We start from the raw sequence: 24,998 nt of genomic DNA, 5'->3' as shown, positions 1-24,998 counted from the left end.
TCTCTCGCAGATTCTTCAAATTACGTGTAGCTTAACTAGAGATCAATATTTCTTTGCTGCCACCTAGAGCACTGGAAACCAAAGCAGTGATTACTGGGCGCCTGTATCACTCAGTTTGGGCGATTGGATTGGAGCTCATGCGCAGGAACGCTTGCGCTTGATTTTTATGTAACACCAACTCATGTAGTTTCTATTGTTCATTCTTTTTAGTAAGAAGACCATGGAAGAACGAGTGAAAAAAAAAAAATTCTTCAAGGAATAACTGATTTCCTCTTGACATTTTGTGGCAGTTGTAGGCTCCCACAATGTTTTCATCTTAAATGTTATAGGCCTTGTTCACTACCTCAAGCACTAACTGAAGCGGCGATGTGTCGCACTCCTTGCCCAAATGGGGGTTGATCAGGATATTTTGCGCCTAACTAGACGGTGCTGTAGCGCAACCGGCTGCCAGTAGTGGCCAGCAGCAAACAGCGGCTACAGCGGTGGATGAGGATAGATTCGGGGAGAATCGGGGACCCACTGTCAGAGGGGAAAGAGAGCACAGGACTCTCTCAACGCCGACAGAATCATGGCTACTGAAACAATATCCCCGGCATGTACAGGGTCCAGTTTGCTGCAACCCATTAGTGAAATCATCAATCTCCCTCTGGACCAGGTAATTATATATTGTATAACCATACACGGTATTATTAGTAAGTAGCATTTCGTCGCATTTTCAAAAATCGCACCAGGAAAACCAACATTGGTCTGATTCTTCACTGTTAAACAACGGAGATGGAAGGCTATGTGTATTTTTTCGCCGTAGGAGTAACTGAATTGATATAACATCAATTCAACCGGGTGTTCTTGTTTTCTCACAAACAGAAACAACTGCTTTGTAAGGAATCTAAATGAAAGGAAATCAACGGAAGCGACTGAATGGCACATTTGAATGAAATATTACATCAGCATGGATTTTCGCCAGCCCCAATTATGTCGCTTATTTGAACAGAATGTGCTACAGCATTTCTACAAACCTCCTTGTTAACGGTTCAGTGTGGACAACTGCTCAGTCATTGTAATGCAACGTTGACTAGGCTATAGCATGCGCGGAACAAAATATTTTACGTAGAATATAAAAAACCTTTCCCTTTTTCTCAATGGTTTAGAAGAGAAACCCTAGGCTGTGTCTGAACATGCACCCAAACAAATTATATTGTCCAACAAAGGGTCTGGCAGCACTGACTGGAAAAATGTATTGTGTTTATTTTCTATCAGAGGTGAGTAACATAATCAGACCATGGCACTTTACATGGGGTGCCCATAAATTGATCTCTAGAGACGATGCCCTAAAGTTCAAACATGGATTGTTCTGGGTTATTTTTGAAGTTTCCTATAGCCAACTGAGGGCATGTTCTTGTCCGTTTTTTTCTGTCACAAATGTTACTGTACTTGTAACACATAAACCCCCCAGCAATCTTGACTGAAGCTCTGTGATGAACTAGGTGAGAAACTGGGGCTCTTTCGTTAAGTAGGCTATCTCAAATCCGGCCGGCATCTTCTGGTCCTGGAGCGCTCTTTTGTCATAAATTTGCGCATGGAAGCTATTGTCTGACCAGTTTGTCTGCCTGGAAGTCTGTAATTCTTCTAAAGTTGTTTATTTTTGCTAGCCATCTGTAAACTCAGCGGACTTTTTCTCATTTTGGCTTGAATACAACATTTTCCGTTTCAAGAAGCGGATGTGATGTAACATGTGTTCCTCAGTTTTTGTTGTGCGTGCTTGAGCGAACGGAGCAGCCTATTTATCAACTACTAAACACGCTACTCACAGCTCAGTTGATAATTAAGTCAGACCCACTTGTCTGTGTTATTTAAAGATGACTGCAAATGCTTAGGGAGAGGAAAGTATATAGAGATTATGTTGTCTTTCTCCATTTACCCTTTTCTCCCTCTCCCAACCTAGACCTTGCAGCTTTAGCTACCATTAAATGCTCCTTTTACAACACATGCAGTATTAATGAAGGAAACATCAACCCCCTGGTTGCCTGAGAGGCTCTTTCACTTTACACCTCAACATGTGGACAGGAATCGGGTGTATGTTCGTGGAAATTAAGTTGTCAGCAGGACTCTTCCAATAGTTCAAGTGATGGTGTCTGCAGTAGCCTACCCTTCCAGTATCAGTTTTACATGCTTGCCTTCAAGCCTGCAATCTCCTCTCACAATAATTACTTCCAGAGTGACAAATTGTTTCTTGGCCTTTTTGTCTTCTGTTTGGTCAGTTACCTCCCTCAGCTACGTTTGGGCCACATCTCTAGATTTCAACTAGTGGTCATGTTTCAAGCCAACTGTATTCTGAGTGGCTTGTCTCCCATAGCATACAAGCTGACCTATGGCTCACTGGTTTCAGTGTAAATCAGAACAAGGAGGCCAGGCTGATGTGTTCTCCCTATGGACCTTATTCAGCTTCTCTTCTCATTACTTCGTCCTCATCGACATAACTTTGTTATGTTACATTACCCAGGCATCCCTTTACGTAAGGTCTTTGTTCTTGTCTTCATCAAGGGTACATTTACATTTAGTCATTTAGCAGACGCTCTTATCCTGAGCGACTTACAGTAAGTACAGGGACATTCCCCCGAGGCAAGTAGGGTGAAGTGCCTTGCCCAAGGACACAACGTCATTTTGCACGGCCGGGAATCGAACTGGTAACCTTCTGATTACTAGCCCGCTTCCCTAACCGCTCAGCCACCTGACTCCCCTAGCAAGGGTAGCAAGTTTGTCCGATTCTCTCACAGGCCTTATCAATCCCCTCAGCCCCCTCGTGGCAAATGTGATGTCATTCAGTACATGCCTTGCTTTAGTGTGGTGGAGGTTGTACACTGTTAGTATAAGTCTTGACTTTCGATATCCCTGTTTTCCTAAACACCCACTGGGCTAGCATTGCTATGTTCCTTGTATGACATAGCTTCATATTTCTGTGGTGAGTGACTCAATCTGTCCCATCTTTGGTTTGAGAGAGGTGGGGCGTAGTGTGATATTTGCCAGAGAAATTCCACAGCAATGTGAGAAATGTGTTGTCATGTATGGGGATCCAGTGATAAACTGTGTTCCTATCCCTTCTCTGTAACATGCTCCATTAATAAGGATCATCAACATGCTGTAGGGATATTAATGTGGAAACCAACCACCACAGGAAGAATAACAAATCAAAAATGACTCTCTGAGTGAAGAATCTGTCCTGTCTGCAGCCGAGAGGTGGGCTAAGTTAGAATGAGTTCAGACTGCCTGTCTGCTTCCTTCAATTCAGCCAGGCCACACACTGTCGCCTACGCTGATTTAATGTCCGAGGGAAGCAGGGTATCTGCAGCCGAAGTTGTAACTCTTACTGTGCAAACCTGGAGCCGGGGGAAGAGGAGTCCTGTAATGTTTAAGTCGTAATACCGTTTCTGCCTGCCAGTCGTAAAGACACACAGCCTTCTGTCTGTCTGTGTCCTCAGACCCCCTGCCCTCCCTTACCCCCGCCGCTATCCCAGATGAGCCCCTCTGGGCTCATGGTACTGTGTGCTCTCACCACACACTGATATGTGATAATTGTTGACTGTGAGACTCCTACACACACAGGCTGTACTGGTGCCTGTCAGTGTTCCTGCAGTAATGGAATGAGGATACTGTAGGCATATCTCTTTTTGTTTCAGCTGGCCTTTGGCACACAGCTGTGGTTTGAAAACTCAGTTTCCATGGAAAGAACTACGTTATTGGGCAGTCTCTTTTTCTACATCCTACTATAGGTTTTAAGATGGTCGAATTGCTAGCTTTAGCTTTTGGCTTGCTATCCAGTACTTGTGAGACATCGACCCAACAGCTCTATAAGAAGGAATGTACACGTGAAGAATTTGGCTAGAGTCACCGGGCGCAGTGAGTGACCTTTACTTAACAACATAGTTGTAACCAACCAACCTAAGGCCCAAACACGTAGCTAATTACGCTGACAATGCATTTGTGGAAGACTGCTCTTACTTGCCCTCACATTCCAATCTCTCTCCCAATAGAACATCATTCTTTGTTGTATGCTGTATGACTTTCTCAATACCTCAGTCAGCTAATTTTTTCCTGATGTTTTGTTGAAGTTATGTGCTCATGAGACTTGTAGTTCTCTAACAGTATTGTAGACAGATGGTGTGTCCATTGGATTTGCTAGAATGGGGGGTTGGGCTTAGTTCCTCGGAGGGACATCTCCCCCAGAGAGAGCTGTGTCATGCGTCCCTGGCTTAATGACTACAAAGACCATGATCCTTTTGGGGCATTATTAAAGAGTTTGAGAGGGAAGAATACTAAAAGAGAAAACAGTTCAGTTGCTGATCGATGGTTAGTCTACACAATCTAGAAGAAGGACCATGACTTACATGTAGGTTAATCTGAAATGGACATCTTCCTTTTATATTAGAACATCCTTGTACCAGGGAATCTTGAAACAATTAGAAAAAGGAAACTAAATCATGGGGTGCTGGAGCACAGTATGCTTCTGCTATGAGAAGTCTTTTATGTGGTGGGGATAATTAATTTAACAAACCTCTTGGGGTTGAGAGTCTCTATGATGTAGAGAGTGTTTTAGAGACAGCCATTGACCTCATTACTCAGCATTTTTCACCCAGCAGTAGAGAGAAAACGAGATCTTGCAGGCAGCATCTTTCCCCGTGGCTAATGGTGATTTACAATACTCATAGTACCAGAATATAGACAGTGAATACGAACAGCAGGTGATTAAGTTGACTTTGCATTAAGTTTGGTTCAAGTCATCCCTCTTTCAGTGCTGTGTGAGGTATATATGCTAGAGTCTAGATTCAACTTGAGTGTTTTATCCGAAATGCTTCTGTCCTTCCGTATTTGGGCTGTTCTTTTCTGGAGGAAGGCCAGAAATAGTTTAGGAACATGATGGGTATTTCCCGTTAGTTCCTGTCTCTGAGTCATCTCAATGTCTTGGGCTTTGGAGCCCTTTAGTAACCATGTTGCAAAATTATAACATTGTATTTGAGATTATGTTGATGTATTGTAAAATTAAGACTTTCCTGGCATTGCCCACTGTAATACAGTTAGAACTGTGCACTTCGTCCCTGATTATCTGATGAATTTACTATGCAATAATTGTACATTGCTATAGCCTAGATAAGTGTCTGCTATATGAAAACAATAATATGATATGTTAACGACTAACAAGATGCAACTAAATACAGTATCCTCTTCACTTATTCAAATATATTGATTGCTGATCTTTCATGCATTTTAGGGTCAAGGTGGTATATATAAGTCTCACTACAGAGAAAACATCCAGAATGTTATTCCGTTTTATTGTTGGATTTATGGCAGTGGGATTGCCCCTTGCATGTCTTCTCAGTGCAGCCTCCTCAAGAGGCCATGGCCATGTGACGCCACCTTCAGGGTTTCTGAACAGATAACGTCCTTCAGAAATGATTCATTCTTGTTATCATCCAGTCTCGGTCACCTCATCCGCTGGGTGGGTCCCTAATAGCACGGCTGTCTGGAGAAAGTTTCCACAAACGAACGTCCCCCCTTCTCCTGAGAACCCTCTCGTCTCCTGCCCTCATTCCAGTCTTATTGTTTGGAATAATCATTTGATATGCATTGGTTAAAGAAAGTTTTACATAAACAGGTGTTTGACTTGAAGTTGGACAAATGCCTAACCAGTATCTATGTCAAACGCTATGCCAGTTTTGAGGATGGGGCTAAGAAACTTGCACAGCGGAGGTACCGATATCTTTCAATCTTGACGACCCATCTCTAATGTCACCCTCTCATCCGAATTGCTCCTAATCAAACTGCCACAGCTTTAACATGCTATTACTCTAGGTAAGTGGGTATCTGTCTGCAGCTACAGAATCTTGCTATATGATGTGTATACGTGCCCAGGACGGCCCTTACCCCCCCAGATAAATAATGGAGTGTCTAATGTATTTCACTAAGAGAGCACTTAGTGTTCATGAGCAGATTTAATCATTTGAGTGCAACTGTTGTGCTGCTGCTGGGTAATTCTGTTGGCACGAGGAGGGCAGATGTTTTCCCAGGCAAGCCGGGGATTAATGGGTTAAGAATGGCTAGCTGGATCCACCCTGGCTGGTCAACTAACATTCAGCCTGCATTAGTCTGATGTGAACTGTGCTGTCTCTGCCCCCTTCAGCTCACCCTCCTGCAGACCTGGGCATAGACAGGTTCAGGCAGGAGGACTCAGTATGACTTTACGAATACTTTGTTTCCCACTATACAAACACGATTGTACATTTGATTTGATTTGATTGTGGTTCTGCTCGCATCGGCTCCCTGCCGCATCCGACGAGACACCGTCTCGACCTCCGAGCAGAGAGCGGCGACGCATTCCCCCTGAAACAGGAAACAGAAAACAGAACCAAGGGTGGAGGCCGGGGAGGCGGAGGCAGCAGGAAGACTGAAGTCTATGTCGCACTAGCGATGCATATGCCGGGAACCCCTTATATACCCCGCCCTATTGGAGGGAGTGCCCTGCGCATAAAATGACGCGTTGCTAATGGCGCGCTATGTCTCACGTCCTCCTTCATGAACCAGCTCCGCTTGTTTCTTTCTAATGAAGGACTCTGCCTGCCCGGTGGAGCAGGAGGAGGAGGAGGGGGGGGGCGGGTATTGGAAATGGAGTCTGTAAAAACAGGAAATGGGAAGAATGCAGTGTAATCAGTTGCCGAACTGAAACTGTGACCTTATGTGTTGGGGTGTCGAATGGCAAAGGTGTGTGGGTGTGTGTGCCCACACTTGGGTGTGTATTTGTGTGTCAGTGTGTGTTTTCACATCAGGGCTCCTGGATAGGGAGATTGTTAGGGATGGAACAGAGGAAAATACAGCTAAGCCCCCCTTTGATTTGATGTGGGCTTTTGAGGCTCACTATTTTCTCTGTTGCTCTCCCTCTGGCATAAATTGTCACAAATGTATTAAAATTTATTTGTGGTTCTCATATTCTACCTGTGAACATTTATAGTCTGTGCCATTGGTGACTATCTGAATTCAATCAGATTCACTATCTGTATTGTATTAACTTTACATGGTTGAACGACAAATAAACTACTACTAGTACTACTACTTCAAACAGCTTTTTCCTCATAAATGGATATTACTTTCATTCAGCAATTTATTTGATTTGATTGTGAGATGACTAGGCTTTTTTTTTTGGAGTAAAGAGTAGTTATTGTAGGCCTAGACAATCTGCAGTTGAAGGCCCCACATGTTTATAGTTGGTGGAGAAATGGACTTGCCATCAGTTGAATAGACTATTGGTGTTAGCACGCTGCAGCCACAGTGATGAGTAAAGATTGTTAAAACATGGTTGCCGTTCAACCCTCAACCTCTGCTTTGAGAAGGCAGGCTGTCTCCTAGCAACAAGCTTCTCAAGGTTCCCGAGCAGTATGGGCCTGTGAGCCTTGAGCTACTTCCTCACTTGAGGAGAGTCTGTATTTTGGCCTCCTTTCCTCTCATTCCATCCCTTTGCTTTCTGGTCACACCTCAGTCTATGGTCAGAGTTCTCTCCCCAGTGACCATGGAGAACTACTCAATGAAGTTCTCTATGACATGCGAAGACATGGGGATTGATGTGAATGTCATAGGACAATCACATCAATGTACTAGTCACCCCCCACCCACCCCCACCATGACCATTTTCTGGTTGGAACCCCTGTAAGATGACACCAGAGAGAGGGGGTGTACTGAGGAGGAACTCAGGGTGGGGGAGGAAGTGAGGGAGTAGGGTGGTGATGTATGGCTCTCCCCATTCTGTCATCTCCCAGTGATGCCTCATCTTTTACCCACCATCTGTAACATTGTGGATGTATTTTTTGCACATTTGGTGCTGACATGTAGGAAGGCTCACGTATGGGCATCTTTAATAAGCCCTTTGTTTTATACCCATGCTGTAGTGTATTGCAAACAATTCAAATGTATATTTCACACTCCTCACGTTGGTACAGGTAACAGGAAGACTGAACGGCTTAGTTTTGGTTCCCAACCTTGCAGTTGTTCTCAACTTGACCATTCCTCACACAGAATGTCCTTGTCGCTGGCTGTTTGGTACGTGTTTAACATCCATCAATAAGATTCCAGTCCAGTACCTCTCTTTCTCTCTCCTGCCCTCTCTTTCCCAGTCTCTTCAAAGACAGCTGCCCCCTTGGTCTCTCAAGCAGAAAATCTGATTAATCTGTTCTCTCTCAGCGGCTACAGGCTGGCACATTCCCCCACACATCCAGTGCGTCCTCAGATAGATTTAGGCTCAACCCAGTGTTTGCACGTATTATATATCCGAACCAGCAGAGTTCAGCTGGCACTGGAAAAAAACCCATCTCTGGTTCCTTTCACATGACACTGCCTGCATTCGCAGTGCTGTTAGCCTAGCCTACCTAGCGCTTGCACTCGTCAGGAACAAGCAAGATCACAGTGCATGAATTAAAGAGGACTTTGAGCTTGAGTGTCTGGACGTGGTGCACGGGAGAGGGGCACGAGGAGGCAGGGTGCTCCTCAGCAGTGGACAAGATGAGATATTAATGAGAGGTAGATTCATTTAGGGCAGTATTAGATTTAAGTAGGCCTGTTCTTCCCTCATAACTTTCAGTCACACACTGTCCTCTGACTGTGCATCCGAAAACGTGCAAACGGTTGAGAGTTGGCCTGGCTCTGAAGTCAGAAACACAGCGAGAAAGGCTGCTTGAATAGCTTCCTAAAATTAATGAAAAGGAAAATGTATTTCTTCGCTTGTATCATCTCTCAGACCTGAGGACTGAAAAGCCTCAGAGGAGACTTGATTGATGTCCTAGTACACACAACCAACCACAGAACGAGAGAAGAGAGAGAATTCAACAAAGGGGGGAGAGCAATCAGGCTAGTCAAACAATACCACTGTCAACTGTCCTCCCAGCAGCTTAGCCAAGGCCCAGTATTTAGAGCTGCAAACCTCCAAAGGCTTCTAGGGATCGACCAGGCTGTCAGGCAGCCAGTATGGGCCAGGCAAGGCCAGGACAGGCCAGCCCCACAGCTCTGCAGAGACCACGCCAAGGCCTTCCCGGAGGAGAGGCCCCTAAGGAGTCAGAGCCTCCACGACCCACTTGGTATTCAGGTCGAGCTGTGTTCAGTGGTCAGGGAACAACAATTGATCACTTTGATTAGAATTTTGAAAGCTGAAGCATTTAATTGCAAAAACAAATGAATGGGGCATAAAACATCCATGCCCTTGCTGGCATTGTCTGCAGTTCAATGGCTGTTTGGCATCTGGATAAATATATGGTATTAGAAAGTCTGTATGCCTTTTATAGAACTTTTTATTTTTGCTGCCTCCTTATTTGCTTATGCAATAGACTGTGAATTATCATCTGCAAGGTCATTCTGTCTTCACACCCTACATTAATTTTCCAGTTTAAGCCAAATGACCACTGTTTAACCTCGAGTGGGAGGGGAACAGCATCGCCAACATCAAACACGCAGAGGAAATGATGGCGGAGTTAAACTGACACGGTCGTGATGTGAATTGGCTGGTCCTTAATGCCCATTTAAAATAAATGAGATCCTTTTTTCATAGTAAAAAAAACCTTTTCTAGAAGGTGTGTAAAGTCAGTGTTTGTGAGGTAGTGTTGTAGAATAGGGCTTCATCTAATATGGTCTGAGAGATGCTCTTAAGCCGCAAAGCGTCGTGTCACTATGATAATGAATGTGAAAAGTATGGTTGAGTGTAGGATTAGTGGTGGTGTTGTTTATTTGCTGGAGCGTGTGTGTGTGCTGCCTGGCACCCATTTGTGTGTGTTCACACAGTTTGTTCACAGTGGTGGTCAAAGGCTTGGCTTGTTATGCATCCTTGTAGCTTTTAAGAACCCAGCCGGGTAAGTCTACAACTGCTCCCCCACACAGCAGGTTGAGCAAAGGACATGAGACCTGTGTTTACTGAATCACAGGTGTTCCCACAGTAAAGTGCACAGCATGCTATTGTCCCTGCCCAGCCCCTTCATCACACAGTAGCTTTTAGCGTTGTCATGTTGTATGCCTGTGTTGTCTTAAACACAAGCTGTCCAAACAGAATCTAGAAGATAAGGCTTCGAAGTCTCTCTTCCTGCTGTCGGAGGGCCTAGCAGGGCTTCAGAAAATGGACGCCATTTGAATGCTCCTTGCCAGCTATGCAAGAGGATGACGTATAAAGGGGAATGTTGTTTATGGCTCCTTATTCACTCTCGATGTCTGGCTAAACACTGCCTTCACTTTGCGCTTTACTGTAACAAGTTCAAGATGGCCACCAAGGAAAGGAACCCAGTTCATTGTTTCTTGATAAAACGGTTAAGAATGGAAGAGAAGAAACCCACAAACAGGAACATCAACATAATGTGTGTGCGTGTGCATCTCTCTCCTCAGTCATCAGTTACACCTGCCTTGTGTGTGTGTGTCTAGTGCGGTAGGCTTTCCGTCCTACTGCCTGGGCTTGTTACTGCAGACTTAGTGTGCGGCTCCATCCAAGTGCACAGCTTGCCAGCAGATGGCTGCTTACATAAAAAAACGCCTGGAGAATCAACGGGTCAATTGAATATGGTGACTTCTTCCCCCGACAATCACCTGACCCTGTTTGTAAGTGTCTGTGTGACACACCTCTTCCTTTCCCAAAATGGCGGTGTAAAGACAAATAGGCGTACATCGGAGAGCGTCATTAAAACATCCCGTCAGTACATTTACGGCCAGTTCTCTGTAAACGTCTTGTGTTTAATTCAAATGCATTTGTGCTAGCTGGCTAGCGACTAGCACGCTCTTCAGGGTAGTGCGCTCTGGTCTGAGGTCCTAACTGCAGGCCTGTATGGACGTGTTTTGGGAAGAATGTTGTCTGTTGTAGTGAGACGTAGGGAGTTCTGCATGTGTGAGTGGTTATGTAAGGCTTCCCTGAGCCTTTCCCTGAGTGCTTTCACGGAGGCTGTGCCTCGGCAGGGGGGCTTGGGTTACACACTGTACAGACAGCAGAGGGCCCAGACATGGTTTTGTGTGTCACCTGTCCCTCTGGGATGCCTCGTCTGTGGTGTCGCCTACTTGGCACCTTTTCAGAAAAACAGTTAGAAAGAAACAGGCTAGCATTGGGACTGGGTTCAGTCATGCCTGTGATTGTACTGAGAACTGTTTGGACATAATGAGGTATTCTGTTACTTTTGTAGATGTCCGTATTGATTAGGCACTAACTCCAGACAGCAATACAGGAAGGTGTTTCTATCTTTACTGCGAAGTGCCAGAAGAACATCTGGTGCACCTTTCCTGGCCGGGTGTGTGGTAGAGGGATCAGTGTATCTGATCTGACTAGATGTATCTAAGGTTGGAGTCGGAGAAGTGAGACGTAAATGGAGAGTCTGATTGTCTGTGTTTCTCCATGTTATGGTGAAGCGTGGTGATATATTGCGTGTGAAGTATATATTGCGGGTGTCGCGATATACCGGTATATTGACGATAACCGATATAAATAAATTAAATATGAATTTGTTAATATGTGTACTCTGTAATGTAATGTGTGCTCTACAACTTTTGGACATTACACACAAGCTTCAGTATACTGACTGACTGTGACCTTAACATGGAGCTAGTTTTACACAGTTGGCATAATGCATGTTAGAGAACATTTAATAAGGCTTTGTCAACATACAGACATATCTAGTGTAAAACTCTCTAAAGCAGCTATGCAATTAAGAAAATACCAATTCACATCAAATGTCATAACGAGTAAGAGTTCACATGAAGACTTTAAAGTCATGTGACAAGCTGAGCGAGGGGACTTGTCAGACATGCTCTGAAATGGGTTATGCATAGATGCTGTGTCTCTCTCCCTTTTGTACAGTCTCTCTCTCTGTCTCTCTCTCTCTGAGGAGGCTGAGTTTAACGTCACTGGGCCAGTGGGCCACAGGGCCAGTGGGTGTCTAATGGAGGGGGGCCTGTAAAAGTGCCACTCTCTCGGTCTCTGTCTTAGTTATAAATAGTTGTTATTTTAGCTCCAAACCTTGTCTGTTGCTCGGCACTGGGTGTGTATTTACTTAGAACCAAACTAGTTTACTGTAGGCCTATTCAAAAATAGAAGAATAATGTTCTCATAAGGTCTGTATAGAGACACTGCAAATACACTATTAATACTGCATGTTTTGGACAGTAGTACGTATAGGATTTAGAACAGTAGATTTCAAGACCACGTCTCCCTCTTCCATCTCAGTGGAGGTGAGGGGGATTTGTGAAGGCATTCTGTAAAAGCACAGTCAGTGTGCTTGAGTGATGGTTTTGTGGTCTTGCCATGGCCCAGATCCTCTCACGTCAGCCCGGTGCCATGGCCCAGATCCTCTCACGTCAGACCGGTGCCATGGCCCAGATCCTCTCACGTCAGACCGGTGAGGCGTATCTCCCCATCCGCCTGAAAGGCACCTCCACACCCTCCGATCACACAGCTACTGTGGAAACAAACAAATGAGGTGGAGAGGACTGTGGGTGAGTTAGAGAGGACTGTAAAGACAGAGAGAGGCATCAACAGAGGCTGGAACAGAACTAGACTAATGCCCTGATCTGTGAAGCCAAGCATGAGCCTTGCTCAAAAGTCTCTTGGTTGACTAAACCCCATTCGCGAGGTATGAACATTTTCTTTCTTTAAATAATTTTTGTGTTCCGTGATGGAATAAACGTAAGGTGACGATGATTTCAACCCGAGGACCTGTCCATCTAGCCTCCTGAATATCTTCCACTGGGCTCTCCAGACTAGTAGCCTAGCTCAAGTCTGATTTTGGCTCTGCGTCTCTGGTGTTGGGAATTAAATAACAGCAAGCCAACTGTACGTCTTGTGGAGTAATCACTTGTGGGGGATACCAGGGCCAGTCCACATCCTGCGAGGCAGTTGACCCATCCACCTGGCAACAGACTGCCAACAATCTCCAATAATGCCTTCCTAGCTTCAGCCATTTAGGAGAAGTGCAGTTTGACAGATGCATTTGGTGTCCTTTCAGAATCTGCAGCTTCTTTGTGTGGCCCAGGGCTCGGCGGGTGGACAAGCTGCCCATGAGGGATACTGGACGTCAGGGGGAGGGGGCATGATGAGCCTGGACAGGAGGTGGAGCTTCTGACCTCATGTTGGACCTGTTCCCAGAACGATTGATCTTTGACCAGAGAGAGGGAGAGAGAGAAAGGGGGGGGGGGGTCCCCTTTGGTGTATTCATAGTCATCATTGTTCAAAACAAGTCATACACGCAGACTGTACAAGTCTGTATGTTTGCCTGTACGTGTTTGTGTTCGAAAGTGTTTCTGTGCCTGTGCTTTGGATCTGTGTGTGAGTGTGTTTGTGTGTGTGTCTAAGAGGCCCCTCAGCCCAGTGTCAAGATGTCCAAGATGTCCATGTCTATACTTTGTATTGGAGCTGCTGAGCAGCTTGTTGTTTCTCAGTCATCGTTGTTCACTTCCCTGTTACATCATGTGATCTCGCCCGTGGCATCAAAGAAAATCCTAAACTCTCAGCTCGAGAGCTCATGATGCAGAGGAGACTGCCCCACTAGGCTAAGATGGGGATGTCTGGAGTTTCAGTTTCCTTCCTACTGCGTTAAATAACAGCATTTTGTTTTTGTTCTTTCCTCTTGCTCTTCATCCTCTTTTTCGTTCTCCCTTCTGTGCCTTTTCCCTCCCCCTCCCCCTCTCTTCCTCCCCCTCTCATCCCCCTTTTCTCCCTCGTTCTCTCGTCCCAGGTGAACTTCGTGGTGTGCCAGCTCTTTGCCCTGCTCACAGCCTTCTGGTTCCGCCTCTATCTCCACCCCAGCAAGACCAGCCCATTCGTCCGGCATGTGGTGGCCACGTTACTTGGCTTCTACTTTGCCCTGTTCTGCTTCGGCTGGTGAGTCCCGTCCCAGCGCCACAGCGGAGCTCAGGTTCTGCGCTCCTGGCAGAGTTGGCCCAACGGGTCAATAAGCAGGAAACCGATACCGCCGCGGCGTTTCTCTGAAACGGGGGACTGTGTCATTTGCTGTCCCGACAGTTGTTTCGGAGCATTAGAGATTTGTAGTGTGAAACCTTAGACCTGGAGGTTGTTACAACAGCTACAACCACACAGCCGCTTTGCTTTGTTTTAGTTTTGTGTGTGTGTGTGAGTGTGTGCTTTGATACCATCTTTGGCCTTGTGACAAAGGACATTCAGTAATTGTGTCTTTGTGACTCCCTGCTGCTGTGTTGATGGGGCCTGTTGATGGAGGAAGAGAAGCCTGAGGACACATGTGCTCTTCTGTTTAGACGGGCTCCCCTGTGTCAACATACTCCACCTCATAAAGAGGCTTTGAAGGACAAACGCACGTGCACACACACACACACACACACGTGCAGGCAAGCCCCCTGGAACGTTTTTGACATTATTTTGGAATCAATTTAATAATAGGAAAATGCAAAGTGATCCCCCCCCCCCCCCCCAACTAGATTCAGGGGTATCAAGGGAGCACATGCCAATATTTGTGATATTTGTAAGCTGATAGATGTACTGTATCATGAGGCTGGTATGGCAGTCTATCTTCTCCCAGGGCCAAATCAATGTTTATCAGCACTAAAAAGATTTAGCTCATTAACAGATTTGCTTTAAAACGACAAACAGTTCGATGGATTGAGCCCGTTCTAATGAGAGATGCCAGGGCCGTCAGCTGCCTCTGTAACTTTAGACCCAATTAAACCCCAGCAGGCACATCAACAGACTGGTTGGTTGTTGTCTGCCAAGGTATGGTGTAGTGTTTGTGTGTTTGCATGGTCTTATCAATCAAGATGCGTTTGTGTTCCATTTTTATGAAAGTCAAACTGTGCACACGAGCCACAAATTCAGCACACACACACACGTACTGTAAAGACCAGGAACATTAACAGTGAGGAAATGAACACAGAGGAGTTCTGTGAGTCACTACAGAGAGAGAGAGAGAGAGACATCCGTCCATCTCTGCTCAAGGTTGATCGTTGAAGGTCGAATGCAGATTCCTGGTACTGATTACACCCACCTGTCGTCTCTCCTGTCTTGCAGGTATGCCCTGCATTTCCTGGTCCAGAGTGGACTCACTTACGGTATTATGATCCTGACTGGAGTGGAACATATGCACAAGTAAGTGTGTGTGTGTGTGTGTGGGGTGCATAGGTGATCATGGATGAGGGAGTATGATGAGGTGGATGCAATTTGCCTGGTCTGAGTGATGTGGAGACCTGCTGCTGAGGCTGTCATGCTGGACCACCTCCAGCCTCTGCTGGCCGACCAATACTGTTAAAACTCCCCAGAGGGAAGCTATAACTCAGCGCAGGCATAAAGAGCAGCCCCATCGCCCTCAGGCCTCAGGCCCCCAGCCTCAGGCCTCCAGCCCCCAGCCTCTGGCCTGCCTCCATGAGTTCCCCTTAAGGCTGCTGGAAGAGAGTCAAGGGGGAAGAGGAAAAGGAGGGGTGGAGAGAGGTATGGGGAAAGCTGGGAAACCATCACACTTCCCTGTTTCCTTTCTTATACCGGCAATCCCAGAACTCCATTTCCCCTCCACCTTCTCTCAGAAATCACTCCTGGAGACCCCCAGACGGCAGCATGCTTTATTTTTCATATTTATATCCCCTCCGCAAGCTGCGAGGTCATCCGAACAAATTGCCTCTCTTTCCTCCGGAATGTAATAAAGTAATTGGACCACTAAAAGTGTGATTAATCATGAGTTTCTCTTTGGGTGGAAGGCTGCAGGAGTGTGGGCCGCACTTTGTCATTATCTGTGCTGAGTGGCGGCATGCTAACTGCGGGCAGCTTACAGCAAGACCTGGAATACAAAACAGAGACATTCCTGACTGCTGGCTCAGAGCTAAATGAAGTGATAAGCTCCGTTTTGGTCTATCCCAACAAACAGGCATCTAGCCTGGGCTGTACGCCTGCTATTGCGGCCTTGGGAGCTGGACGCGGTGATAATGCTGATGGGGTGAGGAGGGAGGGCTGCATCCTGTTGCCTACCTTCTGCTGGCAGTCATCTTTGTCCTGCCTCATGATCATTATCTCCATTCTAACGAAATCTTCCAATTATTGCTTTCCTTTTTTGGGGGGGTCTCATGTGTCCCCTGTGTCTCATTTGGCTCTCTGGGACACCTCCAGGCTGAATTTGGGCTTGATAGCCTCCGGCTCCAGCCCCAGATGGGTCCCTCATCATCTAAGCCCAGATGGGGTCACCTCTGCGGGGGTTAGCAAACTAGTTGAGGCTGAGGCTCCACCTGGAAGCCAAGCAGTGACTCATTTAACTCTTCATGTATTTCATTTGCTTAATTGATGTTACCGTTTCCTTTGGCGCCTCCTCCCCCCGCCACCCCTTCAATGGGCTATTTTCCCTGCCCTCAGTTACCCTCTGACACAATATTGAACTTAAAACCAAAAGCATGCACAGGGAACAGCTGTGTGACTGTACGATTCTCTTTTGCTTTGGTTCTTTCCAGGGATCATACCCTCAGCCCCCAGGAGAGCAGACTTGTGTGTCACACGTCTGTGTGGTTATGGTTTTTTGTTGCATGGGCTGTGACATTCACACACACTTCTGTCAGGTAAAAGAGCCTTTTGTAGCTGGGTAGGCCCTCCTCGGTATCTTCCGACCCTCTGCATGGAACTGAAAGTGTGCAGTGAACGTGGCCACACATGCATCCTCAGCAGAGAGCGAAGACGTGCAGTGGGCTCCAACACGACAGGCCTTGTCTGACCGTTCACGCGCAGTGCTGAGCTATACAGCTGCAGGAGTTAGGATTGTCTTCTTTGTAGGCAACAGAATGCAGCTCTCCCTCCACTTTGTGATGCGAACCCATCAGTTCGACGAAGGCCACTGTGTGGCTGCTGTGAGGTCACATTCCTGTTAAAGAAAGACGGAAAGAGAAAGAGATATATACCAGGGCCGTGCCAAAAGCTAAGCTAGCGAACACGTGGCCCCCGCACTGCTCAATAATGAGACAGCAGGTGTGTGCTGGCAGAGGCTCGAGCTGATCTGCATACCTCTGTGATGGAACCTCTCAATAGCCCTGTCTCCATGGAGACCTCGCTCTGTCTCTCTATTTGTTTTTCTTTCGTCAAGAAAAATATGGCATGAAAGTCTTACTGACTTGATGATGTGTTGTTGAACTCGACACTAATATCTGGACCAGAGAGAGTCTTGCTTTATGGATTAACTCAGTTGGCCAAGTCTGGGGAAACCTAAAAAAAGAGTTATCAAGAGGCTAGTCTGTGTGTGTGTGCGTGTGTATTCCATATCTCATGTGTATAATGTGTGTGTGTGCGTGTGCGTGTATACATTAGGTGTGTGTGTGACAGTGTTTATTGCTCCAGAGTTGTTGTTTTCTCCCCTCACGTTAATGACCATGATTGGTCAGCAGTAGTGCTCCGTAAATAACTCCTGCTCAGATGGTCATGGAGAAGATCCCTGCTACCTCCCTCCCTCTGGATCACTGCACAAGCATTGTTGCGTAGTGGTCACACACCAATGCTCTTTCATTCGTACTAAACTACGACCCACTAAAGCCATCACCCTGGCGTTCTGGTCGTGACCGCTGTACCCTGACCTGTATTTGTTTATGCTGTGGCATTTTGACATTCACTGAAGGTGTGAATTAAGATGCTGCAGTGGCACTGATAGAGCGAGTAACTGATGCATAGAGAGAGTAATGATGTGCCTCTCTCCCACTCTAGATACTGCCTTGTGGTGGCTCTGGGGTATCTGAGTTTCTGCCAGATCACGCGTGTGTATGTGTTTGACTACGGCATGTACTCAGCCGACTTCACAGGGTAAGACTGCCTCTCTCTTCCTCTCTCCTTCACTCATCTTCCTCGTGTGTCTTCTTCCTTAACATTCCTCTCTCTCTTTGTCGTTTGCTCACTCGCCCATCCCTCCCTTTCTGTCTCATCTCTCTCCCATATCTCTCCCTCTTTGTCCACTTTCTGACTTTTCCATTTCTTGATTTTTTTTGGTCTCTCTTCCTTTCTCCCTCTCTCTATTTTTGAGCGATTGAACGTTTAGTGTTTCAGACTGATTTTTGTTGTTGTTGCTATTACCTGATGAAATAGACACTAATTTTCTCCTCACCTTTCTCTTTCTTTTTCATTCTATTGCTTTCTCTCGCTTCTAGGCCTATGATGGTCATAACACAGAAAATCACCAGTCTGGCATTTGAAATCCACGATGGTAAGTATTGTGTGTACATTTGTTATGGAATAATACATGTTCTGAGGAAAGAGTAGAGCCAGGAGCACAGTCAGAAGTAGAAGTTTTTAATTAGACCTAGAGGAATGGAAAAAGGTTACCTTGTAGTCTTCATCCTCTCAGAATGGGGAGCACAGGTGTGTATAGTGAGTTGACAAAAGGCCACTGAAACTAATTAAAGAAATGGAAGATTGATGATGAGAGGAATGAAATAAGAGTGGCCGACTGGTTCTGGAGAGTGAGGGATGACCCCTGTCATACGTGGCTCCTGGCTGCAGGTCTTCATCTCTCTTTGTTCCCTGTGCCTCCTGTCTCTCTCTCTCTATCTATCCCTCTCTCCCTCTCTTTCTCTCTCTCTCTCTCTCTCTCTCTCTCTCTCTCTCTCTCTCTCTCTCTCTCTCTCTCTCTCACGCCCTCTCTCTCTCTTTCTCTCACTCTTTCTCTCTTAACTTCTTAAACTGGCACATTAGCCCAGAACTCGGTACTCAACTCCCTAATGCACATGACATCCTGATAGAGTTGACAGTCTGTACTATAACTAGCACACAGACAACTATGCTCTCTTTTTATCTCTATATGTGAGTGTGCAACTTGGGTAGTGTATGTCTTCGTGGCTGCCCTACAGTTCCAGACTCAGCAAGGGAACACTCGTTTACATCAGAAGAATACACACCCCTTGAATTAATTAAGATTGTTGGCAAAAAATGTCAACTTTTTCATTGGTTTATATCTATGTAAAGGCCTACAGTGCTATATCATGTAACTTCCATTGTTTCCTATGGCTTTGTAGGGTAGTCAATGTCTGTGAGATGTACAGTGTCCTGTTGTACAAGTTACTGAGTCGTTAGAGTCAGTTGGAGGCGAGAGAGTGTTGCTGCTGGCTGTCTCCACACCAGGCATTAACTGTAATGTGAGCTGATTAGCCGGCTAATCTTGTTATCAGCATAATGGCTGCAATAAACAACACAGAATTATTCGGGCCGCTTCCTCCGTCCACTCCTCTGCAGCGAGAGTGCACAACAAGACGGACCGTCACGACGGGAGTAAGTGTTCGTGAGACAACGGGCAGAACTTTCCGGAAGTCAATTTGCAGCATCTTAATGAGCCCATACATCAGTGTGGCCCTGCAGAGTGCCCTTGAGGTCTTATGGAAGTGCCACTGGGAGGACTCTCTCCCACTAAAGCTGTGGACTGGAAGTGGTCTCCTCAACTGAGCTTGATGTAATAAAAAGATGTTCTTTGAAAGCCCTGGAGAATTATGCATTGTTTCTTTAATGGAAAGGTCTGACTGTATGTTGGCATGGAGATTACAATGCCCATGGCTATAGGGGGTACTGTATTGTTTAATTTGTACCTTTTACAAAAAATTACAAAATGTTATTAAATACCCTATGGCGAACAGAGGTTTGATAAGCAAGCACTGCAAAGCACATCAGTGCCTTTGGATGAAGTTCAAACACCAATGTTCCTGGTGTTTATACTACCTGTTTATACTATTCTCTTACCTTCTCCACAAGGCATGGCTCGTAAAGAAGAACAGCTGACTCCGGGCCAGAAGTTTTTGGCTATAAGGTATGGTTTCAAGGCATGTTGTCAGTTACAAATGTTTAGTTTGGTGCCAAAACTAACTTTTTTACATTACATACAGACTTAAACGTAGCCATTTTCAATGTGTTTGTAAAGTATCTCTCTCTCTCTCTCTTTCTCTCTGTGCCACAGTTGGTAGAACTATGGCTGTGGTGTCATGGTGCTCAATCTCTGTTTCTGCAACTCTGTCCCCCAGGCGGATGCCCAGTTTGTTGGAGTACTTCAGCTACAACTGTAACTTCATGGGCATCCTGGCAGGCCCCACCTGCTCCTACAACGACTACATCGCCTTCATCGAGGGCACTCCCTGTCGCCATAGGGACAAGGAAACTAATGGGAAGGCCAATGGGACGCACAAACAGAGTGACCCATCTCCCAACGTAAGGGACGCCCCCATGTCGCACCGCCACCTCTCAGGGTTATTCATGTCAGCCCTTAAACAGCCTTAATAGAGGGATCCTTTTTGTCTCCCCAGACGGAAGTTGTCCGCAAGCTGGCCACCTGCCTTCTCTCCCTCATGGTGTTCCTCTCTGTCTGTAAAGTGTTCCCCGTGGAACGGAACATTGACGACGACTTCATCGCCAACACACCCTTCTACGCTCAAGCGGTCTATCTGTATCTGTCCATGCTGACCACCAGGCCCAAGTACTACTTTGTATGGACACTGGGTGGGTGCTCACTCTCTCTATTTCTCTCTTCTACAGACAGTTAACCCCTCAGAAGGCCGTGCCGAAGCAATGTTAGCATAATCTCTGTGTTGAATTACCATCGATTGACCCTGAAAAACACTCTTTCAGGCGTAGCGTGAAAGAAGCATTCTTGTTTCGCGAGGATTCCCAGAAGATATTTATTTTTACCTCGAGCAACGTGTGTTGCTTCGTTGAGCCAGTGCTGGTATCGAACGGAGAAAGCAAGCTAGGCTCTTCAAAGAGAAAACCTTATTTTGTTTTTCTGGCCCTTTACCCAGAGTACCCAGTATACAATAGACCACAGAACCCATGAATTAATCAATGTATACCTGCAGCCCTGTGTGCGTCAGTGTTGTGTGTGGTGATAAGGAAAGGCTGGAGGTGCGACTCAGCTTTTACTGTCCCAAATGCAGTGTGGTCGGCCTCATTGTCCTGTAGCAACACCACCTTCTGCAGGTTCCCAGAGGAAGAATGGCAAAGGGCCGGTTGCTATGGGGAGTGATTAACGTGCTCCTACTCCTAGTGTCCTTGACTAATACAACGACTCAATAGTCAGCGTAATCACCTTTTAATGATTATGCTATTAATGTCGCCATCCTTCATTCAATTCATTAGTGCTGTTGAGAGCAGTGTCGTCGTTGGTAACGGATTGATTTGAGAAGAAGTGAGATGACGCCGATACACAGGCCTGCCAGTGGTTCACCCGTGTTTTGGTTTCTCACAGCGGACGCCATCAACAATGCAGCAGGGTTCGGCTTCAACGGCTACAACAGGGATGGCTCTCCACGCTGGGACCTCATCTCCAACCTCAGGATCACGGACATAGAGGTTCTATTCTCTCATCGTTTGGATGGATTTCCCTCTCTATACTTCCTTGATCAATGACAGACACAATATTGAGGTTATTTGTTGTCTTTGTATTTCAGTTTGCCACCAGCTTCAAGGTGTTTCTTGACAATTGGAATATACAGACAGCTCACTGGCTTAAAAGGTGAGCAGGCGAAGGAAGCTTCACGATCACAGTTTTAGTTTTTATTTGAATCACCTGCCATTTACTGTATCAACACTAGCATACAGCCAAGCCGCTCTCAGTCACTATTGAAATCCATTTTTAATTACATTTTAGACGCCATTCTTATTTAATGCATGGCCTGTCCTATATAAATTTGTGGACACGCCCCAACTAAGGAACCAGTGGGAGATGTGTCCTGCCACTTTGTGAAAGTGGTGCCATCTAGTGGTCTTCTCTGGACCACCTGTCAGTGATCGCCTCAATCTCACAGTACTGAAATACATTATGAAACAGACTAGTCAGGGTATTGATATTTCTCAGAGAAGTTCCTTCCATTGATTGGATGTACTGGGAGAGGTTTAACTGGGCTGTTGTGGGTGACTGTGTTTTTTCTCGTCAGGGTTTGTTATGAGCGCTGCCCGTACAATCCCACGGCGGCCACCTTCATCCTGTCAGCCATGTGGCACGGGGCCTACCCAGGATACTACCTCACCTTCCTCACTGGAATTGTGGTCACACTGGCCGCACGTGCGGTGAGCTGAGCCTCGTAGCACACACATGCATGAGCTTCATCTCCATTGTACAAGTATTTGTCTCTGACCTTGCCTGTATAATGTCCTCTGGATGCATTAAACATGGAAACAGTTTAAACATGATGCACTGCACCACTCAGCTAAATTACTTCCCTTTAAGTCAGTGACTGGGGTAATCTATAGTTAGTGTCATAGCAAGAGAATCCTCTCCCATCCTTTCCTATTAGAAACAAGACAAAGCATCTGTGGTTCATGTGTCTTTGGGGATGTTATTTTGCCTCTGTCATTTTCAGGGAATCCATCATAGTTAAGACTTTCCCTCTCAGACACTGGGAGTGAGCCCAGGCTGAATGAAGCCTGTTTATTAGATGCTGGTAGTCAATCCAGATAACAAGCCAGACAGATGGATGGATCCCGGGCCAGGCGGGGCCTAATGGACCATCACCTCAGTTCCTCTGTAGCTTACTGTGGGACATGGCAGCACTATGGATGAGCAACCCGAAAAGTCACATTTGGGAACTTATTACTTGACTTAGAAAAGGGAAGGGGAGGCAGGAAGGACTGTGATCTCAGAGAGTTCAGAGAGTTTAAGGAAGCGGAGACTCCTGTGGTGGTTCTGTCACTGACCCTTTTCCAATTTCCGATTTGTCTGGTTGGTTTGTAGGTGAGACACAACGTGAGGCCATACTTCCTGGGGTCGCCATCACACAAGCTGGTGTATGATGTCATCACGTGGGCAGCTACACAGATAGCCATATGCTACACAGTGGTGCCTTTTGTGCTGCTCTCCGTGGGGACATCCATTAAGTTCTACAAGTGAGTGATGACATGGAGACCACATTTGCACACTTGTCTCTCAGTTGTTTACTGTTCATGTTATAGTTACTGTTATAGATGGATCCTGTTGTGAGGTAAACAAGACTTTGAAACAAAATCTCTTTTGATTTTCAAGATATAAAATGAGTCCATGGTATTTAAATGTTTGGATTTTTTGCTTAAGTACAGTTGAAAAGAAAACGAATTACTTAAATAAATACATTGTATAAACACTTAACAAACAGGCACTTATCCCACCTGCATAAAAGAGAAAAGCAAGAACAATGCCAACAATTTGCTATGTGGTCCAAGACTCTGAATGTCCCCCTCCCTTCCCTCCCCCCCTCCCTCCGCTCCCTTCCTTCCCCAGGTCCTGGTACTTCAGCATGCACATCGGGTGTGTGCTGCTGGCCGTGGCCCTGCCAGTCAAGCCCAGGCACCTGCGTCTGAAAGAGCAGCAGAAGAGCCTGCATCAGGTCCCCGTCCTCAGTCACATGGATCCCACAGACAGCAACCACATCCAGAAGACCAAGACCACATGAGCTAGACCGGCCTGCGCACCACAAAGACTGGCGCAGGGCAGGGAGGCCAACACTGTATTACATCCACTTATAAAGAACGAGAGAGAGGGAGAGAGATGGGGCAAAGGAGAAGAACCAAATGATGGCAAAGGAACTGTCCTTTGTCAGTGTTTTAGCAGTGGGACTCTCATTCAGTCTAATGGCACTGACACTGAGCAGCATGGACCGTGGAAGGAGGCTGACAGAACACAACCCTACTGTGTCATGGCCTGCCGAGCTAGGATGTGTCTGATTGAAATGCCAGTATTGTACTGTATATGGAAGTATGCAAACTTGCCTTATACCCTTTGTTCTACCAGTTTTTTCAGCTTCTGTGTATCCTCATGCCACAGGGAAACTGTTCCAGGCTGTTTTCTCACTGCAGCTGAGTGAGCTTCACTTTAGGATCAGGAGAGAGATGACGAGAGTATTAAGCTTGTGGCGTCAGAACTGAAAGTATTAGTGTGTTTTTAGTCTTTCTCTTCAACCAGGCACACATGGTTGGATGAATGGATGAATGGATGGATGTAAAAGCAAAGAACAAGATGCCAGTGTCCTCAAATAAGGTTTTCTTTTAGCTGTTATCAAGTAGGACTGTCATTTTCCACAGGGACTTATTACAGACTGTTTTTTCTCTCTCTGTGTGATGTAATAGAATCACTTCAATGCCACTTATGTATTCTTTGACTGCCATTGTGTTGTTATCATATAATGGGTTTGACACAATCACATTCTAAAAAAATAATGATCAGAAAAGATCTATGAAAGTTCGAAAGTAAAGTGCCAATGACAATTTAACTCATCACCTGAACTCATTTTGCAGGCATTTTCTGGCTGCTTTACAAGACTAACTCCTACTCTTTTTGAAAAGTGTGTGAGCTGTCATGGGAAGTTTTATTGTAGGCCTATTCCCGTACGTAGAGGTCAATTTTTCATTTCGTGTTCTTGTTATTTATGTAATTCCAATGGACTTGTAGTTTGGTGGTCGACAAGTGTGAAAAAGGTTGGTCTGAAATCCGGTTGAGCAACAAAGAGGCACGATATCATACGAACAGCTTCTTCATGGTCAGATGACATTTTAATTTAGGGAGGCGCTGAAAGTATTCACATTCCATGTGTCAGCAGTCCTCAAGAAAAGATAAGGAATGATCATCGACCTCTGCCAATCCTGTTACGTGTTCATGTGGATGATGTGGATGGTTTGTTTTTGTATATTATGTGATTAAAAGATGTGATTAAAAGATGGATCTTTTTCAACTTTACATAGTCTGTGTGTTTCCATACAGCTCTTCTACTGTGAGAATATAGGTGTAGGCTACGCCATAGGCTACATTGTGTTGCTGTGTAGGTTACTGGAAATCTGGGATAGTCCAAGCTCATATAGCGTCATATACAGTTTACCCAGGTATGTGTCCTGAGGCAAAGGGTTATTCAGATGAATGATAGGCCTACCGTGTGAACAGTCCAACCCTGTTGTAGAAAAACAACTCTGCACCTGCCCTCTACTCTCCTCATAAACAGTTGGACTTTGGCCCAGCAAAAGCCTTAACTCATAAAACGCTTCTTTTTTTTTTTTTTTTTACCTCCTAACAGCATTTATCTAGACA

At 45.7% G+C, this 24,998-nt stretch overlaps 1 protein-coding gene across 1 annotated transcript; it reads left to right on the top strand.

The window, feature by feature from the left end:
• Window positions 1–49: 49 nt before the first annotated feature.
• mboat2b (membrane bound O-acyltransferase domain containing 2b) lies at window positions 50–24,651 on the top strand. Its single transcript, XM_062466951.1, has 13 exons — window positions 50–655; window positions 13,725–13,870; window positions 15,029–15,106; window positions 17,684–17,779; window positions 18,121–18,176; window positions 19,712–19,766; window positions 19,978–20,161; window positions 20,257–20,449; window positions 21,195–21,298; window positions 21,397–21,461; window positions 21,883–22,015; window positions 22,680–22,831; window positions 23,202–24,651. Exons 1-13 carry the CDS (start codon window positions 569–571, stop codon window positions 23,371–23,373), a joined length of 1,521 nt encoding a protein of 506 aa, XP_062322935.1. The 5' UTR covers window positions 50–568; the 3' UTR covers window positions 23,374–24,651.
• The last annotated feature ends 347 nt before the right edge of the window (window positions 24,652–24,998 follow it).

This window comes from Osmerus eperlanus, chromosome 8 (genome assembly GCF_963692335.1).
Source record: "Osmerus eperlanus chromosome 8, fOsmEpe2.1, whole genome shotgun sequence".
Classification (NCBI taxonomy): domain Eukaryota; kingdom Metazoa; phylum Chordata; class Actinopteri; order Osmeriformes; family Osmeridae; genus Osmerus; species Osmerus eperlanus.
The sequence above is the reverse complement of the archived record's forward strand: the minus strand, read 5'-3'. Positions and strand labels throughout refer to the sequence as shown.